The sequence below is a fragment of the Mesoplodon densirostris genome, chromosome 7, assembly GCF_025265405.1.
Source record: "Mesoplodon densirostris isolate mMesDen1 chromosome 7, mMesDen1 primary haplotype, whole genome shotgun sequence".
In the NCBI taxonomy this organism is placed as follows: Eukaryota; Metazoa; Chordata; class Mammalia; order Artiodactyla; family Ziphiidae; genus Mesoplodon; species Mesoplodon densirostris.
The window spans coordinates 14,401,855-14,424,026 of record NC_082667.1 but is presented as its reverse complement, the minus strand read 5'-3'; the positions used below and the strand labels follow the sequence as shown (position 1 = coordinate 14,424,026).

The following is a 22,172-nucleotide window of genomic DNA, read 5'->3' as shown; positions in this document are numbered from 1 at the left end:
TACAGAGAGGGTCATAAAAGGAAGATTCTAAATTGAATACTACACATTCCACCTTCCCAGGATGATCCCTACCGAGCAATGATATATCACCCCACATTGTAGTAAAGGGCTGTGTTTGTGTGAAGAGAAAATCATTTCCAGCTTCAATGGCTTGAGGTAGTGTAGAGTGGTGGACAAAGCAAAGATGCTAGAGTCAGTACCAGCTTTGCCTCTCACTGTGTGAACTTGGGTAACACCCTCTGTGTCCTTAGTATCCTAGTCTATAAGGAAAATCCCAAGCGTTGCTGTGGTCATGAAATGAGGAAACTACTTGGGCTGTGACTGGGGAAGAAGGGTACACGTTCAGGTTTCTGCCCTTCCCTTCTGCTGCTCTCACCAGGGACCCAACTTTGAAATGAGGCTGGTCATAGGTGGAATCAGTGAGCTGTCAACTTCAGGAGGTCCCAAACATGCTAATGGGACATACAGCAAACATACAGCCACTGCAGTGGGGCTGAGGTTACCTGTACAGCATCAAAGCCGCGATCACCACCAGAATAAGCAGAATACTGAGGAGTCCACCGATGACATAGCTGACGTGAAGTCCTTCCCCTAGGGAGAGCAGAGGGATGCTAGGTGGGGACCTCCGACAATCTTCTAGCTGGTGTGAGGGGTGGGAAGATGGAGGGCTCCTTTTGTAGCTGTTGCATCACGTACCATCTGAGGATGGCTAGGGGCCTCCTTCTCAGAGAAGAGGCCACAGTGGGAGGGGGGAGGGGGCTGAGAAGAAACCTATCACTGTGTCAGCATCTCTAATCCCGATTCCACTACCTACTAGCTGTGTGACTTAAAGCAAGATGCTTAACTTCTAAGCCTGTGTTTTCTCATCAGTTAAATGTCAATAATAAATTGCTCATAGGGCTGGTGGAGACTGAAGGTGAGTGTATATATACAAATACATATACACACACGCATGCGCACATAAATATGGCTTAGCAAGTGCCTAGCATACAGAAAGCACTCCATAAGTGGCAGCTATTATGGTTATTCTTTCTATGGATTTAGTCTAAGAAAAGGGTTCATCAACCCCAAAGAGTCCCCATGAAGGTTCTGCAAGATATCAATGGAGACTTAGATTCCTTACATCTTGTTTTTCAAAACAGTTGAGCACTGAGGACTTACCTGAAGCAGCAGGTATGGCCTCATTGGAATACGTGCAGAGGCCCAGCCGGGCATCCTTTTCAGAGCATCTGTGGGGCAGAGAAAACTGAATGTGAAGGCTACTTGCTTTCAACAAAGATCTTGCCTTCCGCCAGGAAATGGGGAAAGTCCTGTGAAGGACAGGGCTAAAGGCCTGGGAGTGGGGCTTTCAGATATGAGACTATACCAGACAGGAGATAGCGGAAGCAAGGAGAGGGCAGGATGAGGAAATACAGAGAAATCAGCATGAGCCACTGTCTTCAAGATGCTATTTAAGTGTTTTAAAATGTGTACTCTTTTTTGTTGTTGTTTTTGGCCGTGCAGCTTGTGGGATCCCAGCTCCCTGACCAGGGATTGAACCCAGGCCCTCGGCAGTGAAAGTGTGGAGTCCCAACCACTGGACCACCAGGGAATTCCCTAAAATATGTACTCTTTAAAGAGGATTCTTTAAAAAGGAGAAGCAGGTTTGGGAGTGAGCTGAAAGAATACTAAGGACATCAATAGCAGACGTTATTAAGCTACCAGCCAAGCAAACCTTGGATTGGATCAAGATTATCACAACGTCTAGAGAGACTTAAAAAAATATATTGTTTTTCTTTCCTTCATTCTTTCACAAGGGAATATGCAAGACATCCAGAGGGAGGGCTTGGATAACTAACTTGAAATGCTGAGACGGTAACTCCTTTGTGGCATGTTATGAGCTGGCGATTAAAGACATGTCTTAAAAGGCTAGAGAAAAGCTACCTGCAGGAGCATCTGAAACCAAGATGTACTGAGTCTTCAAATACAACTCTGATAGGAAGAAAATACCTGAGTAGGGTTCAAAAGTTTTCTAAATAAACCTGAATAAAATCAGATTAATAATGATTGTTAGTGCTTAAAATTTAGTGACAAAGGTACATGTTTATATCTGTTTGCTTTTCTATATAAACTCTTCTAACAAGAGAAAATGGGGCATATAGAATAAGTTTGATCATGTACAAATCTTATAATTTTAGGGATGTGAGTCTAGTGGTCTTATTTGGAATTATTACTATGTTTCTGCCTTCAGAATTGAAATCACGTGTTAATTATCTTTTAAGCTACCGTTGATATTAAAAATAATATTACAATGAAAAGTGTTCTAATAGAAAAAGGCCTGGGAAGATAGACATCAGTATAGTAAGAGTAGGAAATGAAATCACTGTCTTAAAAAGATATCTGCACCCCCATGTTCAATGCAGAATTATTTACAAGAGCCAAGACATGGAAACCACCTAAGTGACCATCAATGGATAAATGGATAAAGAAAATGTGGTATAGGTATACAGTGGAACATTATTCAGCCATGAAAAAGAAGGACATTCTGCTAAGTAAAATAAGTCAGACAGAGAAAGACAAATACTATATGATATCACTTATATGTGGAATCTAAAAAAAAAAAAAAAACCAACTCATAGATAAATTGATACCATACAGATTGGCAGTTGCCAGAGGTTGGGGGTGGACAAAATGAGTGAAGATGGTCAAAAGGCTCAAACTTCCAGTTATAAGATAAGTAAGTCCTGGGGATGTAATGTACATCATAGTGACTATAGTTAACAATATTGTATGTCTGAAAGTTGCTAAGAGAGTAGATTTTAAAAGTTTTCATTATAAGAAAAAAAAAAGTATATATGTGTGGTGATGGATGTTAACTAGACTTACTGTGGTAATCATTTCACAATATACACATATATCAAATCAGAAAAAAACACTAAAGGTAATTACATATGAGAACTTATTTTTTACTCCTATCTGTATTTCCAGATGATTTTTTTGCAAAGTGTAAATAAAAAACATTTTATAAGGCTTTCTCTAAATTGAATATAACATGATATTTCATCAATTTTAAGATGTGCATTTTTTCTATATTCTAATATCTCTGAGATAGGACTGTGTCTTACAATTAATGGCATCTCACAGTTGCTGTTGGTCATTTTTTCAGTTTAATCTCTCAAATCAGGATGCATTTTAAATTGACAGCACCTTCAGTCTAATGAAATATAATGTTTTACACTTAATTTGAGAGCTGTTCGTGGTTATGCTTGCTTATTTAATAATGGTGTGTGTGTGTGTGTACACATGCACATACATGCATGTGTGTTTGAGTGTACATGCATGTGTGTTTGAGTGTTACAGGTCATTATAAACTAAGGCCATCACATCCCTGGGGATGTCCCAAGTTAAAAAGCCACAGCCCAGAGACCACTATGACTTGGTGGCTTCTAAGTAAACTGTAGGACAAGACCACGTGCTAAACTTGTTCTGTGAGAGCAAACGTCACTGAAAGAAAGGAAGAAGGAGGAATGCCAGGCAGAAACTCCTCCTGAGTGATTTCTCTCTAAAGCTCCTCTTAAAGCTTCTTGCCTTCAGAGCTAAAAAAAAAAGAATCGCTTGCAACAACCTGCAAGTCTAAATATCATCTCCAGTCCCGAGCAGCAGGGACAGGTGGCTAATGATGTGATCTACCTCCCATCTGCCAGAATCATCAAGCTGGGCCTATGGTCTTCTGCTGGCAGGGGATGGCGATTTGAATCAAAGAGCCCTCAATTCCATACTGACCCACTTACCTCCCTTCCACCTCCTCCAGAGATGTGCGGGTCCAGCTGGTAGAAGAACGCAAGGTGGTCGGTAGCGTGTTAGGTAGCACGGGGCTCTTTTCACTTACGCTGGTAGCCCTGGGATCTGGGGGCACCAGGCCAGGTACTGGAGAGAAAACAAGGACTGGAGTGGATCACTGGAGCCACAAATATCTACATATGGTCCAAGAGTAGCATGTGGAGAACTTGTTAAAGCAATCTTTTAGCTGCCCTGATCCTAGGCACCCCCATTAGATGTCCTTCTTAATACTGTACGTAAAAAGGATTTGGTTTCCAATATATTTTTTCAAATAAATTTATTTATTTTATTTATTTATTTGGCTGCGTTGAGTCTTTGTTGCTGCGCACAGGCTTTCTCTAGTTGTGGCGAGCGGGGGCTACTCTTCATTGCGGTGCGCGAGCTTCTCATTGCAGTGGCTTCTCTTGTTGCAGAACACAGGCTCTAGGCACGCAGGCTTCAGTAGTTGTGGCACATGGGCTCAGTAGTTGTGCCTCACGGGCTCTAGAGCGCAGGCTCAGTAGTTGTGGCGCACGGGCTTAGGTGCTCCATGGCATGTGGGATCTTCCCGGACCAGGGCTCAAACCCATGTCCCCTGCGTTGGCAGGTGTATTCTTAACCACTGCGCCACCAGGGAAGTCCCAGTTTCCAATATTAATAGCTCCAGATGGGCTAGCTGGCCCACAAAGGGCAGGAAGAGAGAATAATGCACAGGTCACAGTAGGGATCAGGGAATCAGGAGACCTGATTTCCATCCTAGTAAATGCCAGAAGCCAGACAAACCTGGGTCTGTACCATTCCAAAGCTCAAACTCATTGCTCCCAGTCACTCTGCTGTAAGAACCCCTGAGGGGAAATCTCACCCAGAAGAACAAAGCTGAGGCTGCTGATCCCCTGCCCTTCCAAGGGCTCTGCTGTTCCAGGAGGCCAATTAGTCCAACTCACCAAGGGAGCAGGGCCGGCCATCAGGCTCGTCAGGACAGGCACATACAAAGTCTGAGGCTCTGGCAAAGCAGAGGTGGGTGCAGCCGCCGTTGTTCACACCACAGGCATTGGTCCCTGGGGGCAAAGCAGATGTGAACGTCTGGCCTGGAGCAGAATCAAGTCTCCTAATTTGACACTTCTCAAAAAGGAGGAGATTTGGGGCTACCTTACTCCCAGGGACCGTGGGGCAGGAGGGGTATAACAACAGGGGGCTGAAAGGTCTAAGAACTTAAGATGTGAACCAAAAGGCTCTCCTGTGGCTCTAACTGTCTTGGTTATTAACAGTCCTCAGGGTGACCAACCAACCCCACCAATGATAAGGAAGCAGGCTCAGGACCCTGGAGTCCACCTGTCTGCCGCTGAGGGGAAACCACGATGATATCCATGAGTCCCTCCACATTCGCCAACACCGTCTCCTTGTTCCGGCCTGAGTACTTGTCAACACGCTGGATTGACTTGGTCTGCCAGTCTGTCCAGTAGATCCACCTGTCCTGCTACTCAATAGGGAAACCCCAAAAAGAGTAACTATTAATAGGCAGACCCTGGTACAGCTTCCGTGCCTCAGCCCGTGTGTTCGCTCTGTCCAAATGCCCTCTTTTTCCCTTATCCATGTCAACTCCTGTGCATCCCCAGATAGACATTATCCAGGAAATCTCCCCCAATCCATAGAGAATTCACCATTTTCTCCATGCTGCTCTGAGCTTGTCCTCACTTCCACAGGTGAGTTTCGACACTCTATGGTCATTTGTTTACATGTCTATCTGTCCTGCCAGATTAAGTTCTTCAAGAACAAGAATGTGGTTCATTCATCTCTCAATTTCCAGCACTAATACTTAGTCCTCAGTCAGATGACCCAGTGGCTCAGTGAATAAATAAATTCCTGTACCTAGCAAACAGGAGTTTGCGGGTAAGTTGCAGGGGGGGGGGGGGCAGTGAGGGGGCAGTCCTTCTAGGTCCCTGTTCTTCTGGGCCCATCACTCAGAGCCCTGGCCCAAGTCCTCTGGTTACTTCTGCAGGCAGCTGCCCTCTAATGTAGTGATCCTGAGATTCTCTACCAGGGGTGGGGAAGGGCGATGTAGGTGGTTCCCCTCCCATCCCTGCAGTATACATCAGAAACCTCAGGGGAAACTTGTAGACTGAAAAACTAAATTCAATATAATCCTGTAGTTTTACATTTGGAGTACAGGGGGGGAAAGCCTATCATTAAGTAAAGCCAGACAAAATCTTATTGGCCGGTAGGATATAATGTAGAATATAGATAGAGTGGATGTTTGTCAAAAAGGGACAAAGATTTTTTTTTTAGTTGTTGTTTTTTTTTAATTTATTCATTTTGTTTATTCCTCTTTTTTTGGCTGCATTGGGTCTTCGTTGCTGCGTGTGGGCTTTCTCAAGCTGAGGTGAGCAGGGGCTACTCTTCATTGCGGTATGTGGGCTTCTCACTGCGGTGGATTCTCTTGTTGTGGAGCATGGGCTCTAGGCATGTGGGCTTCAGTAGTTGTGGCACGTGGGCTCAGTTGTTGTGGTTCGTGGGCTCTAGAGCACAGCCTCAGTCGTTGTGGTGGACCGGCTTAGGTGCTCCGTGGCATGTGGGATCTTCCTGGAGCAGGGCTCGAACCTGTGTCCCCTGCATTGGCAGGCAGATTCTTAACCACTGCGCCACCGGGGAAGCCCGAGGGACAAAGATTTTTTTTTTTTAACATCTTTATTGGAGTATAATTGCTTTACAGTGTTGTTAGTTTCTGCTGTATAACAAAGTGAATCAGCTATATGCATATGTATATCCCCATACATATCCCCTCCCTCTTGCATTTCCCTCCCACCCTCCTTGTCCCACCCCTCTAGGTGGTTGCAAAGCACTGAGCTGATCTCCCTGTGCCATGCAGCTGCTTCCCACTAGCTCTCTATTTTACATTTGGTAGTGTATATATGTCAGTGCTACTCTCTTACTTCCTCCCAGCTTACCCTTCCCGCTCCCTGTGTCCTCAAGTCCATTCTCTATGTATGCGTCTTTATTCCTGTCCTGCCCCTAGGTTCATCAAAACCATTTTTTTTTTTAGATTCCATATATATGTGTTAGCATACGGTATTTGTTTTTCTCTTTCTGACTTAATTCACTCTGTATGACAGACCCTAGGTCCATCCACCTCACTACAAATAACTCAATTTCGTTTCTTGTTATGGCTGAGTAATATTCCATCATATGTATTTACCACATCTTCTTTATCCATTCATCTGTCGATGGACACTTAGGTTGCTTCCATGTCCTGGCTATTGTAAATAGTGCCGCAATGAACATTGTGATACATGACTCTTTTTGAATTATGGTTTTCTCAGGGTATATGCCCAGTAGTGGGATTGCTGGGTCATATGGTAGTTCTATTTTTAGTTTTTTAAGGAACTTCCATACTGTTCTCCATGGTTGCTGTATCAATTTACATTCCCACCAACAGTGCAAGAGGGTTCCCTTTTCTCCACACCCTCTCCGGCATTTATTGTTTGTGGATTTTTTGATGATGGCCATTCTGACCGGCGTGAGGTGATACCTCATTGTAGTTTTGAATTGAATTTCTCTAATGATTAGTGATGTTGAGCATCTTTTCATGTGTTTGTTGGCAATCTGTATATCTTCTTTAGAGAAATGTCTATTTAGGTCTTCTGCCCATTTTTGGATTGGGTTGTTTGTTTTTTTGATATTGAGCTACACGAGCTGCTTGTATATTTTGGAGATTAATCCTTTGTAAGTTGTTTTGTTTGCAAATATTTTCTCCCATTCTGAGTGTTGTCTTTTCGTCTTGTTTATGGTTTCCTTTGCTGTGCAAAAGCTTTTAAGTTACATTAGGTCCCATTTGTTTATTTTTGTTTTTACTCTAGGAGGTGGGTCAAAAAGGATCTTGCTGTGATTTAAGTCAGAGTGTTCTGCCTATGTTTTCCTCTAAGAGTTTTATAGTGTCTGGCCTTACATTTAGGTCTTTAATCCATTTTGAATTTATTTTTGTGTATGGTGTTATGAAGTGTTCTTTTTTATTAATTAATTAATTGATTGATTGATTGATTGATTTTTGGCTGCACTGGGTCTTTGTTGCTGTGCATGGGCTTTCTCTAGTTGTGTTGAGCGGGGGCTACTCTTCGTTGCGGTGAACGGGCTTCTCATTGCGGTGGCTTCTCTTGTTGCAGAGCACAGGCTCTAGGTGTGCGGGCTTCAGTAGTTGTGGCACGTGGGCTCAGTAGTTGTGGCTCGCAGGCTGTGGAGCACAGGCTCAGTAGTTGTGGCACACGGGCTTAGCTGCTCTGCGGCATGTGGGATCTTCCCGGACCAGGGATCGAACCCGTGTCCCCTGCGTTGGCAGGTGGGTTCTTAACCACTGCGCCACCAGGGAAGTCCAGGAAATGTTCTAATTTCATTATTTTACATGTAGCTGTCCAGTTTTCCCAGCACCACTTATTGAAGAGGCTGTCTTTTCTCCATTGTACACTCTTACCTCCTTTATCAAACATAAGGTGACCATATGTGCGTGGGTTTATCCCTGGGCTTTCTATCCTGTTCCATTGATCTATATTTCTGCTTTTGTGCCAGTACCATACTGTCTTGATTACTGTAGCTTTGTAGTATAGTCTGAAGTCCAGGAGCCTGATTCCTCCAGCTCCATTTTTCTTTCTCAAGATTGTTTTGGCTATTCAGGGTCTTTTGTGTTTCCATACCAATTGTGAAATTTTTTGTTTTAGTTCTGTGAAAAATGCCATTGGTAGTTTGATAGGGATTGCACTGAATCTGTAGATTGCTTTGGGTAGTAGAGTCATTTTCACAATGTTGATTCTTCCAATCCAAGAACATGGTATATCTACATCTGTTTGTATCATCTTTAAGTTCTTTCATCAGTGTCTTATAGTTTTCTGCATACAGGTCTTTTGTCTCCTTAGGTAGGTTTATTCCTTGGTATTTTATTTTTTTTGTTGCAGTGGTAAAGGGGAGTGTTTACTTAATTTCTCTTTCAGATTTTTCATCATTAGTGTATAGGAATGCAAGAGATTTCTGTGCATTAATTTTGTATCCTGCTACTCTACCAAGTTCATTGATTAGCTCTAGTAGTTTTCTGGTAGCATCTTTAGGATTCTCTAAGTATATTATCATGTCATCTGCAAACAGTGGCAGTTTTACTTCTTCTTTTCCAATTTGGATTCCTTTTATTTCTTTTTCTTCTCTGACTGCTGTGGCTAAAACTTCCAAAACTATGTTGAATAATAGTGGTGAGAGTGGGTAACCTTGTCTTGTTCCTGATCTTAGAGGAAATGGTTTCAGCTTTTCACCATTGAGAATGATGTTGGCTGTGGGTTTGTCATATATGGCCTTTATTGTGTTGAGGTAGGTTCCCTCTATGCCTACTTTCTGGAGAGTTTTATCATAAATGGGTGTTGAATTTTGTCAAAAGCTTTTTCTGCATCCATTGAGATTATCATATGTTTTTTATCCTTCAGTTTGTTAATAGCTGTATCACATTGATTGATTTGTGTATATTGAAGAATCCTTGCATTCCTGGGATAAACCCCACTAGATCATGGTGTATGATCCTTTTCATGTGCTGTTGGATTCTGTTTGCTAGTATTTTGTTGAGGATTTTTGCATCTATGTTCATCAGAGATACTGGCCTGTAGTTTTCTTTTTTTGTGACATCTTTGTCTGGTTTTGGTATCAGGGTGATGGTGGCCTTGTAGAATGAGTTTGGGAGTGTTCCTCCCGAGGGACAAAGATTTTTATATGATTGAGAATCCCTGTTTTGGCCCCAAGCTTGGTATACCTTTTTTCCTTTCTTGAATTATTATACAGGGTTAGAACTCTAAAATAATGACAGCTAATACTAAATAAAATGATTAGAAATAACACACACTGAGTGCCAGATACTCTGCTAATGCTTTTTGTATATTTCAGGAGGATACTATTATTAAACTCATTTATTTCATAAGTAAGTGAAACTTAGAGAAGTTCAGTATCTTGTCACAGTTGCATAGTTACTTCATGACCCAGGCAGAACATGAACCCCCCGAGCTGGCTCATGGGAGGTACTCACTCAATAAACACTTACCAACCAGCTACCTGCCTCAACACTCTGGCTCTCAGCCACTCCACACCTCTGCCCACTAAAGTAAGCTGCCTGAGTTTGCATGCTGGGACCACAGCACTGGGATCAACTGGGGAACTTGTTAAGATGAATATTTCTTGCCCAACCCTCAGGAGGCAGATTCTTTATATCCAGTGCCTGGGAATATGCATTTTAACAAGTTCCACAGTTGACTCCGTACAGCTGTTTGAGAGCCACTCCTTCGAATGTTAGAACATGGGACAGCAGAAGCAGCAGGGCACATAGTGGCAAGGCTTCAGTGTACAAGAATCACCCCTAAAATGAGCTTCCATAGCCAACCTGTTCAGTAGCACCTGGGGCTGAGGCTGCTGATGCAGAACCCCGAGGAAACACCCCTGTCAAGGAGGTTTTGTTACCTCTCTCCTGAGCCAGTACCTGAGTGAGAGCAAAGGGGTGCGACACGTGGCTGACCAAGACCTGCCGGAGCTTCCCACTGAGGTCGGCGCTCTCAATCCGGTCCAGATGGGCATCCACCCAGTAGATCCTGTAAAGGAAAGGAAAAAAGGCGGCTGCTGAAAACACTTGCCAGGGAGCCCAGCCCTGCCCTCAGGGAGCTAGCTGTCCCCTCCTGAGCTGAACTGGCAGGTGCTGTGAGCAGTCAAGTTGACTTGATGCGAGGTCACTGGGAATCCCCAAGCTGAAGAGCAGAACTTGGCTGGTGACTCTTAAGTGGGTAGGCCAGGGCTGTTCTGGGGAGGGTAGAAATCTAGTGACCTCGGAGGAGCCAGCCCCCAGTCTCATCTTCAACGACTTGATCACCCTTTGACTCCTACCCAAGAATCTAAGCCCAAATTCTTATGAACACCCTTCAAGAAGAGACTCAGTCTACAAAGAGCTCAGTGAAGTTAATGGAAGAGGGCATTCCTCTCCTCCAGTCCAACTCTCCAGGTGACTCTGATTCCCCTCCCTTCTTCTGAGAGCAGAAAGGAGAACTGACTGCTTTGGAGCCCCTTCCTCCGTCTTCTCCTGCCCTCCAGTATTTTTTTTTTTTGGCTGCGTTGGTTCTTCGTTGCCGTGTACGGACTCTCCTCAGTTGTGGCGAGCAGGAGCTACTCTTCGTTGCAGTGCATGAGCTCTAGGCGCGCAAGCCTCAGTAGGTATGGCTCGCGGGCTCTAGAGCACAGGCTCAGCAGTTGTGGCGCACGGGCCCAGCTGCTCTGCGGCATGCGGGATCTTCCCAGACCAGGGCTCGAACCCGTGTCCCCTGCGTTGGCAGGTGGACTCCTAACCACTGTGCCACCAGAGAAGTCCCCCTCCAGTATTTTTAATCTAGATCAGGAATTGCAAATTCCAATATCTGATGGGATCAGGAGAGCAACAAATGCAAAGAATCAGCCGTTAACTGGATGGGGGGTAGTGGGATCTGTGGTCCAGCCAGAGGACATGCTCTGCTAAAGCATTCAAATGAAAAACATGTAAACCAGATAATCCCCGCCTGAGGGTCGAGTGCTGGATTCAGCAACACCTGCTCCAAGAATTTGTTCCCTCATACTTCTCACTGCTTCCTTTTCCCTACCTACCAAGGAGCTTTCTACATGTTTGTTTTCACTACTTCAATCTCAACCATCCCCTCCTCTGCCCACCTGTTTTCCAGGAGGCTGTCTGGGACAGGATTCCCACCTGCGGGTATCATAGTCCAGGGTAAGGCCATTGGGCCAACCCAGGTCTGTGTTGATGAGGACCTTCCGCTCAGAGCCATCCAGGTTTGCCCGTTCAATCTTGGCAATGTGGCCCCAGTCTGTCCAGAAGAGGTACCTGGGACACAACAGTGCCATCAGCAAGGCATGGGAAGGTGGCACCCAGAGGTCGAGAGAATACAGGGACACCCAGATAGCATTAATATATAGGCATCTTTCAAGAGCCTCTTCACCAGGCCCTTCTTCCCTGGGTCTCTTTTCTGCTGGCCAAAAACTTACCCCTTCCTGGGGAAAACGGCAATGGCCCGAGGTTCATCCAGGCTGTTGTTAATCAGCACTTTGCGGCAGGAACCATCTAGCCTCGATGCTTCAATGGTATTTCGGCCTGTATCTGTCCAGTACAGATTCCTGGCCACCCAGTCCACTGCCAGCCCATCGGTGGTCTTCAGCCCACGCCCGATCACCGTCTCCATGTTGCTGCCATTCAGATCTGCTCGCCTTGGGAAACAGCCCAGGGTTGGATGACTGACCATATCAGCAATAGGCTGATACCCCTTTCATCCATGTTCCCATAATTGGATTCCCGCTACACTGTAAGATCCGTAGGGGCAGGGACCAAGTATTTATAAGTACATTCCTCAGCGTCTAGCACAGTAGGTATTCAAAATATCTGCCAAATTGAATAAATTATTGGGAGGACAGAGTGTTTCCTGCTGTAAGTAGGGGGCATTTGGGCCCATGTCTTGCCAAAAGACAGGTTAATAAACCCCATACACCTTAAGGAGGAGACGAGGATTGCTAGATAGTGATTATGAGAAAGGGCAGATTTTTCCAACATCTACCGTGCATTTTTATAGCAGTCTTACACCAGGGAATTCAACCTCAGGATGGGGGGCATGTCACAAATACACGGGGGACTTTTCTTAACTACATATGCCCACCAGCTCCCAGATTCTAATACACCCGTCAAGGAGAACAAAAGGGAATGCTCCTGTTCTTCCACGTGAGAATCTCTGCCATGGTAAAACCCTCTAACTGGTGACAGGGTACCACATTCCTCAGCTATGTCGGGGTAAAAAATTGGAATAATAACAAATAAAACAAAAAATATTAAAAAACAAAACCCAACACCACCTTGTAAATAACCATAAGCCTTGGCATTTGGCCAGCGTTCCTGCATTATAATACAGATACTTGGTTTGGCTACATGGCCAACTGATCAATGAGTCTTAGAGGATCACTGGAGCTCCTGCAGAGCCCAATGGTAGAGGTAGAAAGCTCCAGGTCCCCAGCCTGACTTTATCTGTTTGTTTTACATACTGGGCTTCTATTAATCTTTTTTTGTTTAATATTTATTTATTTATTTGGCTGCGCCGGGTCTTAGTTGTGGCATGCAGGATCTTTTTTAGTTGCGACATGCGAACTCTTAGTTGCGGCATGTGTGTGGGATCTAGTTCTCTGACCAGAGATCGAACCTGGGCCCCCTGCACTGGGAGTATGGAGTCTTAGCCACTGGACCACCGGGGAAGTCTCTAGTAATCTTTAAATAGATAAACTCCCTGGCGGTCCAGTGGGTAGAACTCCGCACTTCCACCACAGGGGACACAATCCCTGGTTAGGAAATCCCACAAGCTGAGCGGCGTGACCAGAAAAAAAAAAAAATCTTGAAACACTTCATAATCTTTCAATAAACAAAAGAAAACAAAAGTTTGAAACTGCTGTAAGTGATAACACTATAAAGCATACAGTTCAGGGTCAGAACTCACTATCCAAGTTGTGGAATCACTTAGTCCATTTAGAGGTCAACACAGACCATAACCTCACCCATCAGAGGTCAGAAGCAGGTCTGTGTCCTCTAGAGGTTTCGGGGACACTCATACCTGATAACATCCAGGAACACATCTGTGTAATAGACCTTTCCATCCACACTGTCATAATCCAGGGAGATGACATTGTTGAGCTCAGGAACGGGCACGTGCACATCTGTGTGGTCGCTGGTGTCCAGTGAGATACGCCGGATGGAGCCGCGGCTGGAGAAGAGCAGGTAGGTCTCAGGAGAGGGGTCACAGGTCTTCCCATCTCCCTTCAGCTGGATGCCAGTGGGGCAGGCACAGGAAAAGCCAGAGGGCCGAGGCAGGCAGAGGTGAGAGCAGCCACCATTTCTCGAGCTGCACTTGTTAAAACCTGAGAAAGAGAAGCACGAGTTTTGACACCCAGTCTGTAATACGGTCTGAATCTTATAAGGGCCCTAGTTTTTTGTGCCTGATTGTCTGCTATTCTACATAACAGGATTCGGTGCCTGGCAGGGAAGAGGCAGAAGGAGCAGGGGTGTCTCCAGGAGTCCTTTGAAGGTGACAGCACCGTGCTGCTGCAGTACCAGCCATACCCAGAGGGAACACAGCCTGATCCTGCAAGGGGACTCAGGCAGGTCCCTGTCTCTCTGGTTGTAAAGGCATCTCTGTGCTCTGGATATATCTCTGATGTTGCGATACCCCCAGAAAGTCAGAGGCTCTGGCTTACAGCCCTAGGGGTCTTCTCACCCAGTAGCTGTGCCCTGTCCACAGCCTGGATGTCCATGAGGCCTGGCAGGTTGGACCTCACCAGGATGACATTGCTGCCAGTACCCTTGTCGGCACGGTGGATGCTACGGGTCTGCCAGTCAGTCCAGTAGATATAGGAGTCGAGCAGGGTGAGGCCATATGGGTGCTGCACAGGTGACACCAGTGTGTGCCGACTGGCACCATTCAGATCAGCAGCCTCGATTCGCTGTAGAGGAAGGAGAGGGTGAGGGGTGGCTATCAGAAGACTGGGAGCCCTCAGCGGAAATCCCAGATAGGCCCCTCCCATATCCCCAGGCTTCTGCCAAGCGGCAGGAGCAGGACCCTCACCTCCGTGTGGGCATCAGCCCAGAGCAGTTGGGAGCTGGCCTTGTCCACAGTCAGTCCATTGGGCCACCCTAGGTTGTTGCTGATGAGCACGGTACGGTCTGAGCCATCCATTCCAGACCGCTCTAACTTGGCATTCTCCCCCCAGTCTGTCCAGTACATGAACCTGGGCAAGAAACAATACTAGCTGGTTATTTCCACAGTTCCTGTATACTGTGAGTACTTAACAATATGCCAAACACTGTGAAAAGTATTTAAATGCACGAAAGGGAGTTGCTGCTTAATGAACACAGAATTTCAGATTTGCAAGATGAAAAAGTTCTGGAGATCTGTTTCACAATAACGTGAATGTACTTAACGCTACTGAACTGTACACTTAAAAATGGTTAAGATGGTAAATTTAGTGTTACGTTTTTTACAATTTAAAAAAAGTACTTTCCATGCATTATCCCACTTAATCCTCACAAGGTCCACAGGCATGCATTTTCATTATCGGCTCCGTTTTAAAGGCAAGGAAGCTGAGGACCAGGGAGGTTAAATATTGGACCCAAAGTGACAGACTCAGCTAATAAATGGTGAAGAAATTTGAATCCTGGATTTCTGATTCTGAGGTTCATGCTTTTAAACTCTACACTATACTGCCACCCTGAAAGAAGTCACAAGGAAGTGGAAGCGCCCCAGAGAGGTCAGTCTCAGTGCTCCTTTGAAGCATGCTTGCTCTCCACTGCCCCCCTTCACCCCATCCTTCGCGCCAGCTGAGCCAGCCCATCCCGCAGCCTGGAGACACAGAAGTGCTCTCACCCCATCTCGTGGTACAGTACAATGGCACGGGGGCTGTCAAGGTTCTGCCACACCAACACCTTCCGCATGGACCCGTCCAGGTTGCCCACTTCAATCCGGTTGGTTCCCGTGTCTGTCCAGTACACTTTCCGGCCAATGGCATCCACTGCGAGCCCATCTGTGGTCTGCAGCCCTGCAGGAAGTCAAGACAGCACACTGGCTCCTGCCTTAAAACAGATGGGATATCTCCCCCAGCTCTGTAGCCAGACAGGTGGTCCCCGGGCTGGGAGCAAGGCCCACCTGTGGTGATGATGTCCTCATGCTGTGAGCCATCCAGATTGGCACGGCTGATCCTGTGCAGCGTGCTGTCTGACCAGTACACTTTTCCTGGAAAGGGAAGCCTTGGCTCAGCCTGGACTTTCACCCCGCCCCCCAAAGGGACACACACAGCTAACATGCCCTGAGACACCAGGGCATGTCAGAGAGCCCTACACCCCTGAGCAGAGGATATCAAGGGAAATATAGAAATATCATAGCAGGATAGCTCTTGGCAGAGATGAAGAGGAAGGCCCCCAAACCCCATGCCCTCATAACCAAAGAGAAAGTGCTATAGAGGTGGGGCAGGGGTCGTGCCAGAGGGAACGGGGAGCCCCCAGGCTCTTACCAGGAGGCAAAGGTGGTGGGAAAGCAAGGGCAGCAGTTGCTATAAGGCAGGGACAGTGGGCCAGGAGAGAAGGGAGGGCCACACAGACCTTCCTGGGGATCCACTCCAATGGCAATGGTGTTCTTCATGGTAATGTTGATTGGTACCACCACATCGGCAAAATAAGGGATGTCCAAGGAGACCATGCGTATGTCTATCCTCCTGGCGAAGATGAGGAAACTGTTCATGCCTGCCCAGGTGGGGAGAGAAGGAAAGAGGACAGTCATCCTAGCACAGCCATTAAGAAGATCTGGAGTAAGGCAAACTGAAGTTCATGCCCTGTCTCCAGTAGTTTTTAGTTTTGTGATCCTGGGCACATTACTTAAATTGTTTAAGGCTCACTTTCATCATCTGTAAAATGGGGACAATAACAGGGTGGCTGTAGGAATAAAAGAGATCACGTACAGAAAACCCTTAGCATTGGGTCTGATACATAGTCATAACTCTTTATTAATATCATGAAAATGAATCTCTTTGAAAGACCTTTTACCATGAAGTTTAAGAAACTTCATGTTAGGTGAAGGAGGGCTTTACCCACAACCTGAGAAGCACAATTCAGAGCTCCTTTCTTGCTCTAATTCCCCAGGAAGTTAGGGTTCAAATGCAGCCTACCATGCAGCAGCCCCTAGGGAGAAACCTCAACATCCAACATCTGGGCAGCCAGGTCCTGCTTCTGAGACCTTTCAGTTAAGGTTATACGAAGGTTGTGCTGGTTGTGTGTACTCACAAAAGTGCCATTTCCAAAGGAGGTACCATCAAATTGTAGATATCATATGTTCTAGTATTTACTATACCAATTTTGGGCAGAAGGAACAAAACTGACTTGTTCTAACAGAACCAGTATATTATGACAATTTCCCAACAGATAAAAGTAACGTGTCTGAGGAAGGAGCATCTTTTTCTAATATGCATGAAGACACCATGAGACCTAGTTGGATCCTGCTTCTAATCCTGTCTACCTGCTCCTCTGGACCTCTTCTTTTTTCTAAAAGCTTTGTCTCGCCCCTAAGCCTCTAGAAGCTTAGGTTTCTCAGACCACACCAGAGTCCACTTTCAGGGAAGAAAGAGAGCCACTGCTCCTCCCAGAGAGGCTCTATCTAGGTCTGTGATGCTTAGACCTACCTGGTGAACAGGTCTTGCCATCAGGCATCAGGTTGATGCCCGTGGGGCAGGTACAGCTGAAGGCACTTGGATTTGGGGACCGAAGACACAGGTGGCTGCAGCCGCCATTCTCCGTAGCGCATGGTGTGGACACTGGGTGGAGAGGAGTGGGTCAATGGGAAGGACCGTTGCAGAGGGAAGCAGAGGAGAAGCAAGTGTGGGCCAAGGGCTGCTTACCTGGGGGTCGCCGGCGGTGGAAGACGTGGATGTCCATGAGGTTTTCCAAGTTCTCCTGCAGGGTCTCCCGGTCCAGTCCCGTCAGCCGGTCGGCACTCTGAATACTCTTGGTCTGCCAGTCAGTCCAATAGATGCGCTCTCCATAGAGGGTCAGCCCAAATGGGTGGGGCAGCTGGCTTCCAATCAGTACCTGCCAGGGACCCAGCACTTGTGTCACGCCCCAGCAAGTCCTGACAGTACAGAGCAGTGGTCAAGGGCTCAGGTGAGGAGGCAGGATGCAGCTCCGCCAGTACCACCTGCTGTGTGACCTTGAGCTAGAGCTGGTTATAAAATCTGAGGCTTGGTCAGCCAATCTGTGATATGATCATGACAGTGCCTGGCTCCAAGGGTTGCGTGATGATTGTAAAAGATCATGGATTATTTACATAATCTCAAAGTGTCTCTACACAAATTACTTATTAATTACAAAAGGAGAAAGAGCAACTTTACAGTGGACACCACCTTAACTGCACAACCAAAGTTGGTATCACAATGATGGGACAAGCTGACATCAGTGGCTACTCATAAGACACATGGAAAACTCAGGACACGACTTTACTTACTGTAGTATTTCTGCCCCAAATGCATAATCTGAACTTAATCACAAGGAAACATCAGACAAACTGAGGGACATTCTACAAAATAACTGGCATTTACTCTTTAAAGATACCAAGATCAGGAAAGACAAAGACAGGCTGAGGAAATGTTCCAGATTAAAGAGACATGATTACTAAAAACAACTGTGATCTGGGATTGGATCCTAGACTAAAAAAGAAAAAAAAAAAAAAAAAAAAAAAAGCTATAAGGACATTATCGGGGCAATTGGTGGTGAAATTGAATATAGACTGTGGATTAGATAGTAATATCGTATCAATGATAAATTTCCTGATATTGATCATTATACTGTGATTATGCAAGACAATGTTCTTGTTCTTAGGAAATATGCACTGGACTATTTTGGGTTCAACGGCAGGATGTCTCCAATTTAATCTCAGATGGTTCAGAAGAATTGTGTGGTGTGTGCGTGTGTGCATTTGTGTGTGTGTGTGTGGACAGAGAGAGAATGAGAATGATATAACAATGTGGCAAAGCACTGAGTAGAGTTCCCTGTGCTATACAGTACGTTCACTTTGCTGTACAGCTGAAACTAACACAATATTGTAAAGCACGTATACTCCAATAAAAATTAATAAAAAACTATCTTCAAAGTTGCTATCAAAAAAAACAATGTGGCAAAATATTAGTTATTGGTTCTTTTGACTATTCTTACAACTTGCCTGTAGGTTTGAAATTATATCAAAATAAACAATAAAAACAGAGAGAGAGAGGTCATGGGCCCAGTATGCAGCTGGTGATTAATTAGCATCAGTGGTGATGGTTATTAGGAAAGCACTTATACCCCCAGCCCACAAGCCACATGATCCTTAGTTCCCTTTCTTCATCAAGGAGCAGGGACCCTGGGCTCTGGAGCACAGCCGCAGTTTCAGAGAAATAGCAAATGCACCATGCTGGATCACCCCTAGGCTTCCCTGGGTCCTGTTAGCTGCCAGCCAGGAAGCACCGCCCTGGAGGCTGTCAGGGCTGTGGGAGGATGCCTTAGTGCCACCCTTACCTTCCTTTTGCTGCCATCCAGTCCGGCAAATTCAATCGTCTTCATGCCGGCATCAGCCCAGTATAGCCGCTGGGACCCATAGTCAATGGCTAATCCATTAGGCCACGTCAGATTAGAAGAGATGATGACCTGACGACCTGAAGCATCCATGCCAGCTCGTTCAATCTTGGGGCTTGCACCCCAGTCCGTCCAATACATGTACCTGGGCACAGGCAAGGGAGGTCTTACAAGCCTTCCAGTTAATACCCAGTGGGGATTCAGGGTTCCTAGGGTTTGAGGGTTTCTGCTTGCTATAGCTACCCCAGCCTCTTGCCTCAGTTCCCAGCCCCATCCTGGGTTCTGGTCTTGTATCTCACATCCCTATCAAAAAGTACCCGAGGATCTTAAATGTTTCCTTGACTGGATGGGTCAAATAATGATGGTATATCAACTTAACAGAATTCTATATAACCATCAAGAAGAAAACAATAGATGTATATAGTCAAATGGAAAAAGAGCTAAGATATATAGCCAAGTGAAAACCCACGTTACAGAAGAGTATGCCACTGTTGTCAAACCAAAACCATCACCTCCACCGCTACATGTACGCGTACACATACAAGAAAATCTGGAAAAAATACCCTAAACTGTTAACCACAGTTATTTTTGGAGAGTGAGATTATAGGGAATCTTCACTTTCTACAAACTTTTTTTTTAAAAAAAACAAAGGATTACTTTGGTAAGCAGACCAAAAAGCCAACCAACCAAACAAACAAAAAAACAGAAAAAGAAAAAAAAAATTTAAATGTATAAGGTTTCCTTGTCCGTGAAGGAGACAGAGTTGTCACGATGCTCTGTGGTTTCTACAGCTGCTCTTGCTTCCTTGGTGCGCCCGTGAGATCTAGCCACTCTCTCTAACCTCCAGACTCCCCTCTAGGACTCAGATCTGGGGATGGGGGGAACTTGTTCCAAAGGGGCTGGTGCTCACCCGCCCATGGGTTCCACCACGATGTCCCGGGGACGATCAAGGTTTTCCCAGATGAGTACTGTTCTCATGCTGCCATCCGTGTTGGCCACTTCAATCCTGTCTGTCCCTACCAAGAAGTAAGGGGCAAAGACATTAACTAGTCTTGGTCACTCACCCTCTTACCTCCCATGCCCAGCACAGAGCATGGCATGCCGTAGATGCTCGAGAAATACTTTGTGATAAATGCGCAATGGATATTTAGTGAATTGAATTTCAAGAAGAAATTCAAGGAAGTGATCAGTTCCATTTCGTGGAAGAGTAAGGCTTCCTCAACCCAAGCAACCCACTCTGTCCTATAATTTAAGGCAATGCTTCTCAAACTTTAGTGTGCACAAAAACCAGAAGAGCTTGTGAAAGTACAGATTCCTGAACCTAACCCCCAAAGATTCCAATTCAGCAGGTCTGACGTGGGGCCCAAGAATCTGCATTTCTACCAAGTTCCCAGGTAATGCTGATGCTGATTCTGCTGGGAACCACACTTTGATAGCTCTGGTTGAAGGCATTCCCCTTACCTTCCACATTTAACTGCCTAATAGAAAATGCCTCTTTTACCAAGACAGCGATGGAAGGAAAACCACAGGGCGTAGGTTCCTTATCTGAAATGATGCAAAGCATTCTCAAGCATCAGCTGCACAGCAGAAGTAGCCACCACTTGAATAGCAAATGCCAGACCCTCAGATGTGAGCTGCTAACTTCAGCTCGGCAGCAGCCCAACCACTCCTGACCTACCAAGGACTTCAGATCAAGACAGAAATGGTCTAGGAGGGGCACTGGACCCTTTGTACCCGAGGCCAGGGTTTTAAATAAGAGGATCCCAGAGAGCCAGGCCATAGTTGCCCTCTACATACCTGCATCTGTCCAGTACAGCTTGTTGGTGACCCAATCAATGGCCAGGCCTGCCGGGCTCTCCAAACTAGTATCCACTACCACCTAGGCAGGAAGCAAAGCTGTGTCACCAACTGGACTTACACCCCAGCTCCGGGGCCCAAACTCCACCAATTCACAGGCTGGCAAAGGTAGGGGAAGCCCTTACCCAGGAGAGGGTGAATTCCATCCCTCAATCTCTGCCCTCCCCGAGGGCCTGGGCCCATGCTGGGCCCTACCTCCTGTCCTGTTCCATCCCACTTGGCCCTGCTGATGGTGTCAGTGCTGACATCCGTCCAGTACACGTGGTCATCCCGGGAGTCCCAGTCAAGGGCCACAGCACTGCGCACGTCAGCCAGTGGGATGACATCGTCGGACAGGTCCTCTGTGTCGAAGCTGATCCGACGGATGTCCATCCTTCGGGCAAAAAGCAGGAACTTGTCAAGACCTGATCAAAGGCCGAAAGGGGTCTTCTTTTAATGCTCTAAATCCAATAACAGTGACAGACACAGACGCTCACCTGTGTGACATCTGGTTCAATCACACTTCCTGGGGTCTGGTGCCCTTTGTCCCCTACTCTTCACACCTCAGGCCCCCTTTGAGCATCGGGCAGCCCGTGCTGGCACAATCAAACTTTAAGATCCAATGGAAGTAGACTCGACCAGGGCCCAGAGGTGCATCCTGTTTAAGCGTCTGTCAGCTTCATCTCAGCTTGCCTCTCCTGTTACTTTGCTCAGTCTCCTCTGGTGTACTGGCTAGGTCACTGTCAACCCCACCCTGCCTCTCTGCCTCCGTGTCCGCTTCAGTACTTCTGCTCCACTCCGTCATCTAGATCCCTTCTTCTTGCTCTTCACGACTTCAGCCAATAATGACTATTTGCAGAGCACGTACTCTTTGCCAGGCACCGAGCTTGGTGCTTTTCTTGCCTTGTCTCCTTTACCCTCATAACAACCCTTTGTGGTTCATGCCATTTTTATTCTCATTCTCTGGATAAGCAATCCTGAGGCTAACAGGGGCCAAGTAACTGGTCCAAGATCCCACAGCTACAAAGCACCGAAGCAGGGACTTGAACTCAGGTCTGACTCCAGAGATGGAGCTCTGGCCACAGCTCTATAGAGCTTCTTCCCAGCTGGCTCTTTTCCATCCCCTGCCCCTATTCTGGTCTGTCTGAATATTTCCCCGTATACAATTCTGCTTGGAAAGGCACTTCCTGCCTAAATTTATCAGCTGTCTTCTTTTAAGTTCTGGGAAACCTTTAAGGGGAAGTTCCTTGCATCTCATTAAGACAACATGGGAAAAATCTGGGCACAAAAGAAGGCAAGGAAATGAGGTTCTCAATCAAAGTGTGTTGAATGACCACTGCCCCTGTTCCTCTGAATAGTTTTCCTAATT

The 22,172-nt window shown here is 46.1% G+C and overlaps 1 protein-coding gene across 1 annotated transcript in view; it reads right to left on the bottom strand.

Annotated features, from left to right (window-relative positions):
- LRP4 (LDL receptor related protein 4) overlaps positions 1 to 22,172 on the bottom strand; it is a 52,757-nt gene that overhangs the window by 6,884 nt on the left and 23,701 nt on the right. Inside the window, exons 17-36 of the mRNA XM_060103039.1 lie at positions 21,020 to 21,228; positions 20,765 to 20,846; positions 19,878 to 19,983; positions 18,911 to 19,112; positions 17,260 to 17,449; positions 17,044 to 17,175; positions 15,971 to 16,111; positions 15,519 to 15,605; positions 15,240 to 15,411; positions 14,442 to 14,604; positions 14,094 to 14,319; positions 13,434 to 13,737; positions 11,833 to 12,051; positions 11,537 to 11,671; positions 10,292 to 10,400; positions 5,131 to 5,275; positions 4,743 to 4,856; positions 3,771 to 3,906; positions 1,162 to 1,229; positions 504 to 591 (exon numbers count right to left, since the gene is read on the bottom strand). Of these exons, the coding sequence (XP_059959022.1) occupies positions 504 to 591; positions 1,162 to 1,229; positions 3,771 to 3,906; positions 4,743 to 4,856; positions 5,131 to 5,275; positions 10,292 to 10,400; positions 11,537 to 11,671; positions 11,833 to 12,051; positions 13,434 to 13,737; positions 14,094 to 14,319; positions 14,442 to 14,604; positions 15,240 to 15,411; positions 15,519 to 15,605; positions 15,971 to 16,111; positions 17,044 to 17,175; positions 17,260 to 17,449; positions 18,911 to 19,112; positions 19,878 to 19,983; positions 20,765 to 20,846; positions 21,020 to 21,228 (3,028 nt within the window). The remainder of the gene's footprint in view (positions 1 to 503; positions 592 to 1,161; positions 1,230 to 3,770; positions 3,907 to 4,742; positions 4,857 to 5,130; positions 5,276 to 10,291; positions 10,401 to 11,536; positions 11,672 to 11,832; positions 12,052 to 13,433; positions 13,738 to 14,093; positions 14,320 to 14,441; positions 14,605 to 15,239; positions 15,412 to 15,518; positions 15,606 to 15,970; positions 16,112 to 17,043; positions 17,176 to 17,259; positions 17,450 to 18,910; positions 19,113 to 19,877; positions 19,984 to 20,764; positions 20,847 to 21,019; positions 21,229 to 22,172) is intronic.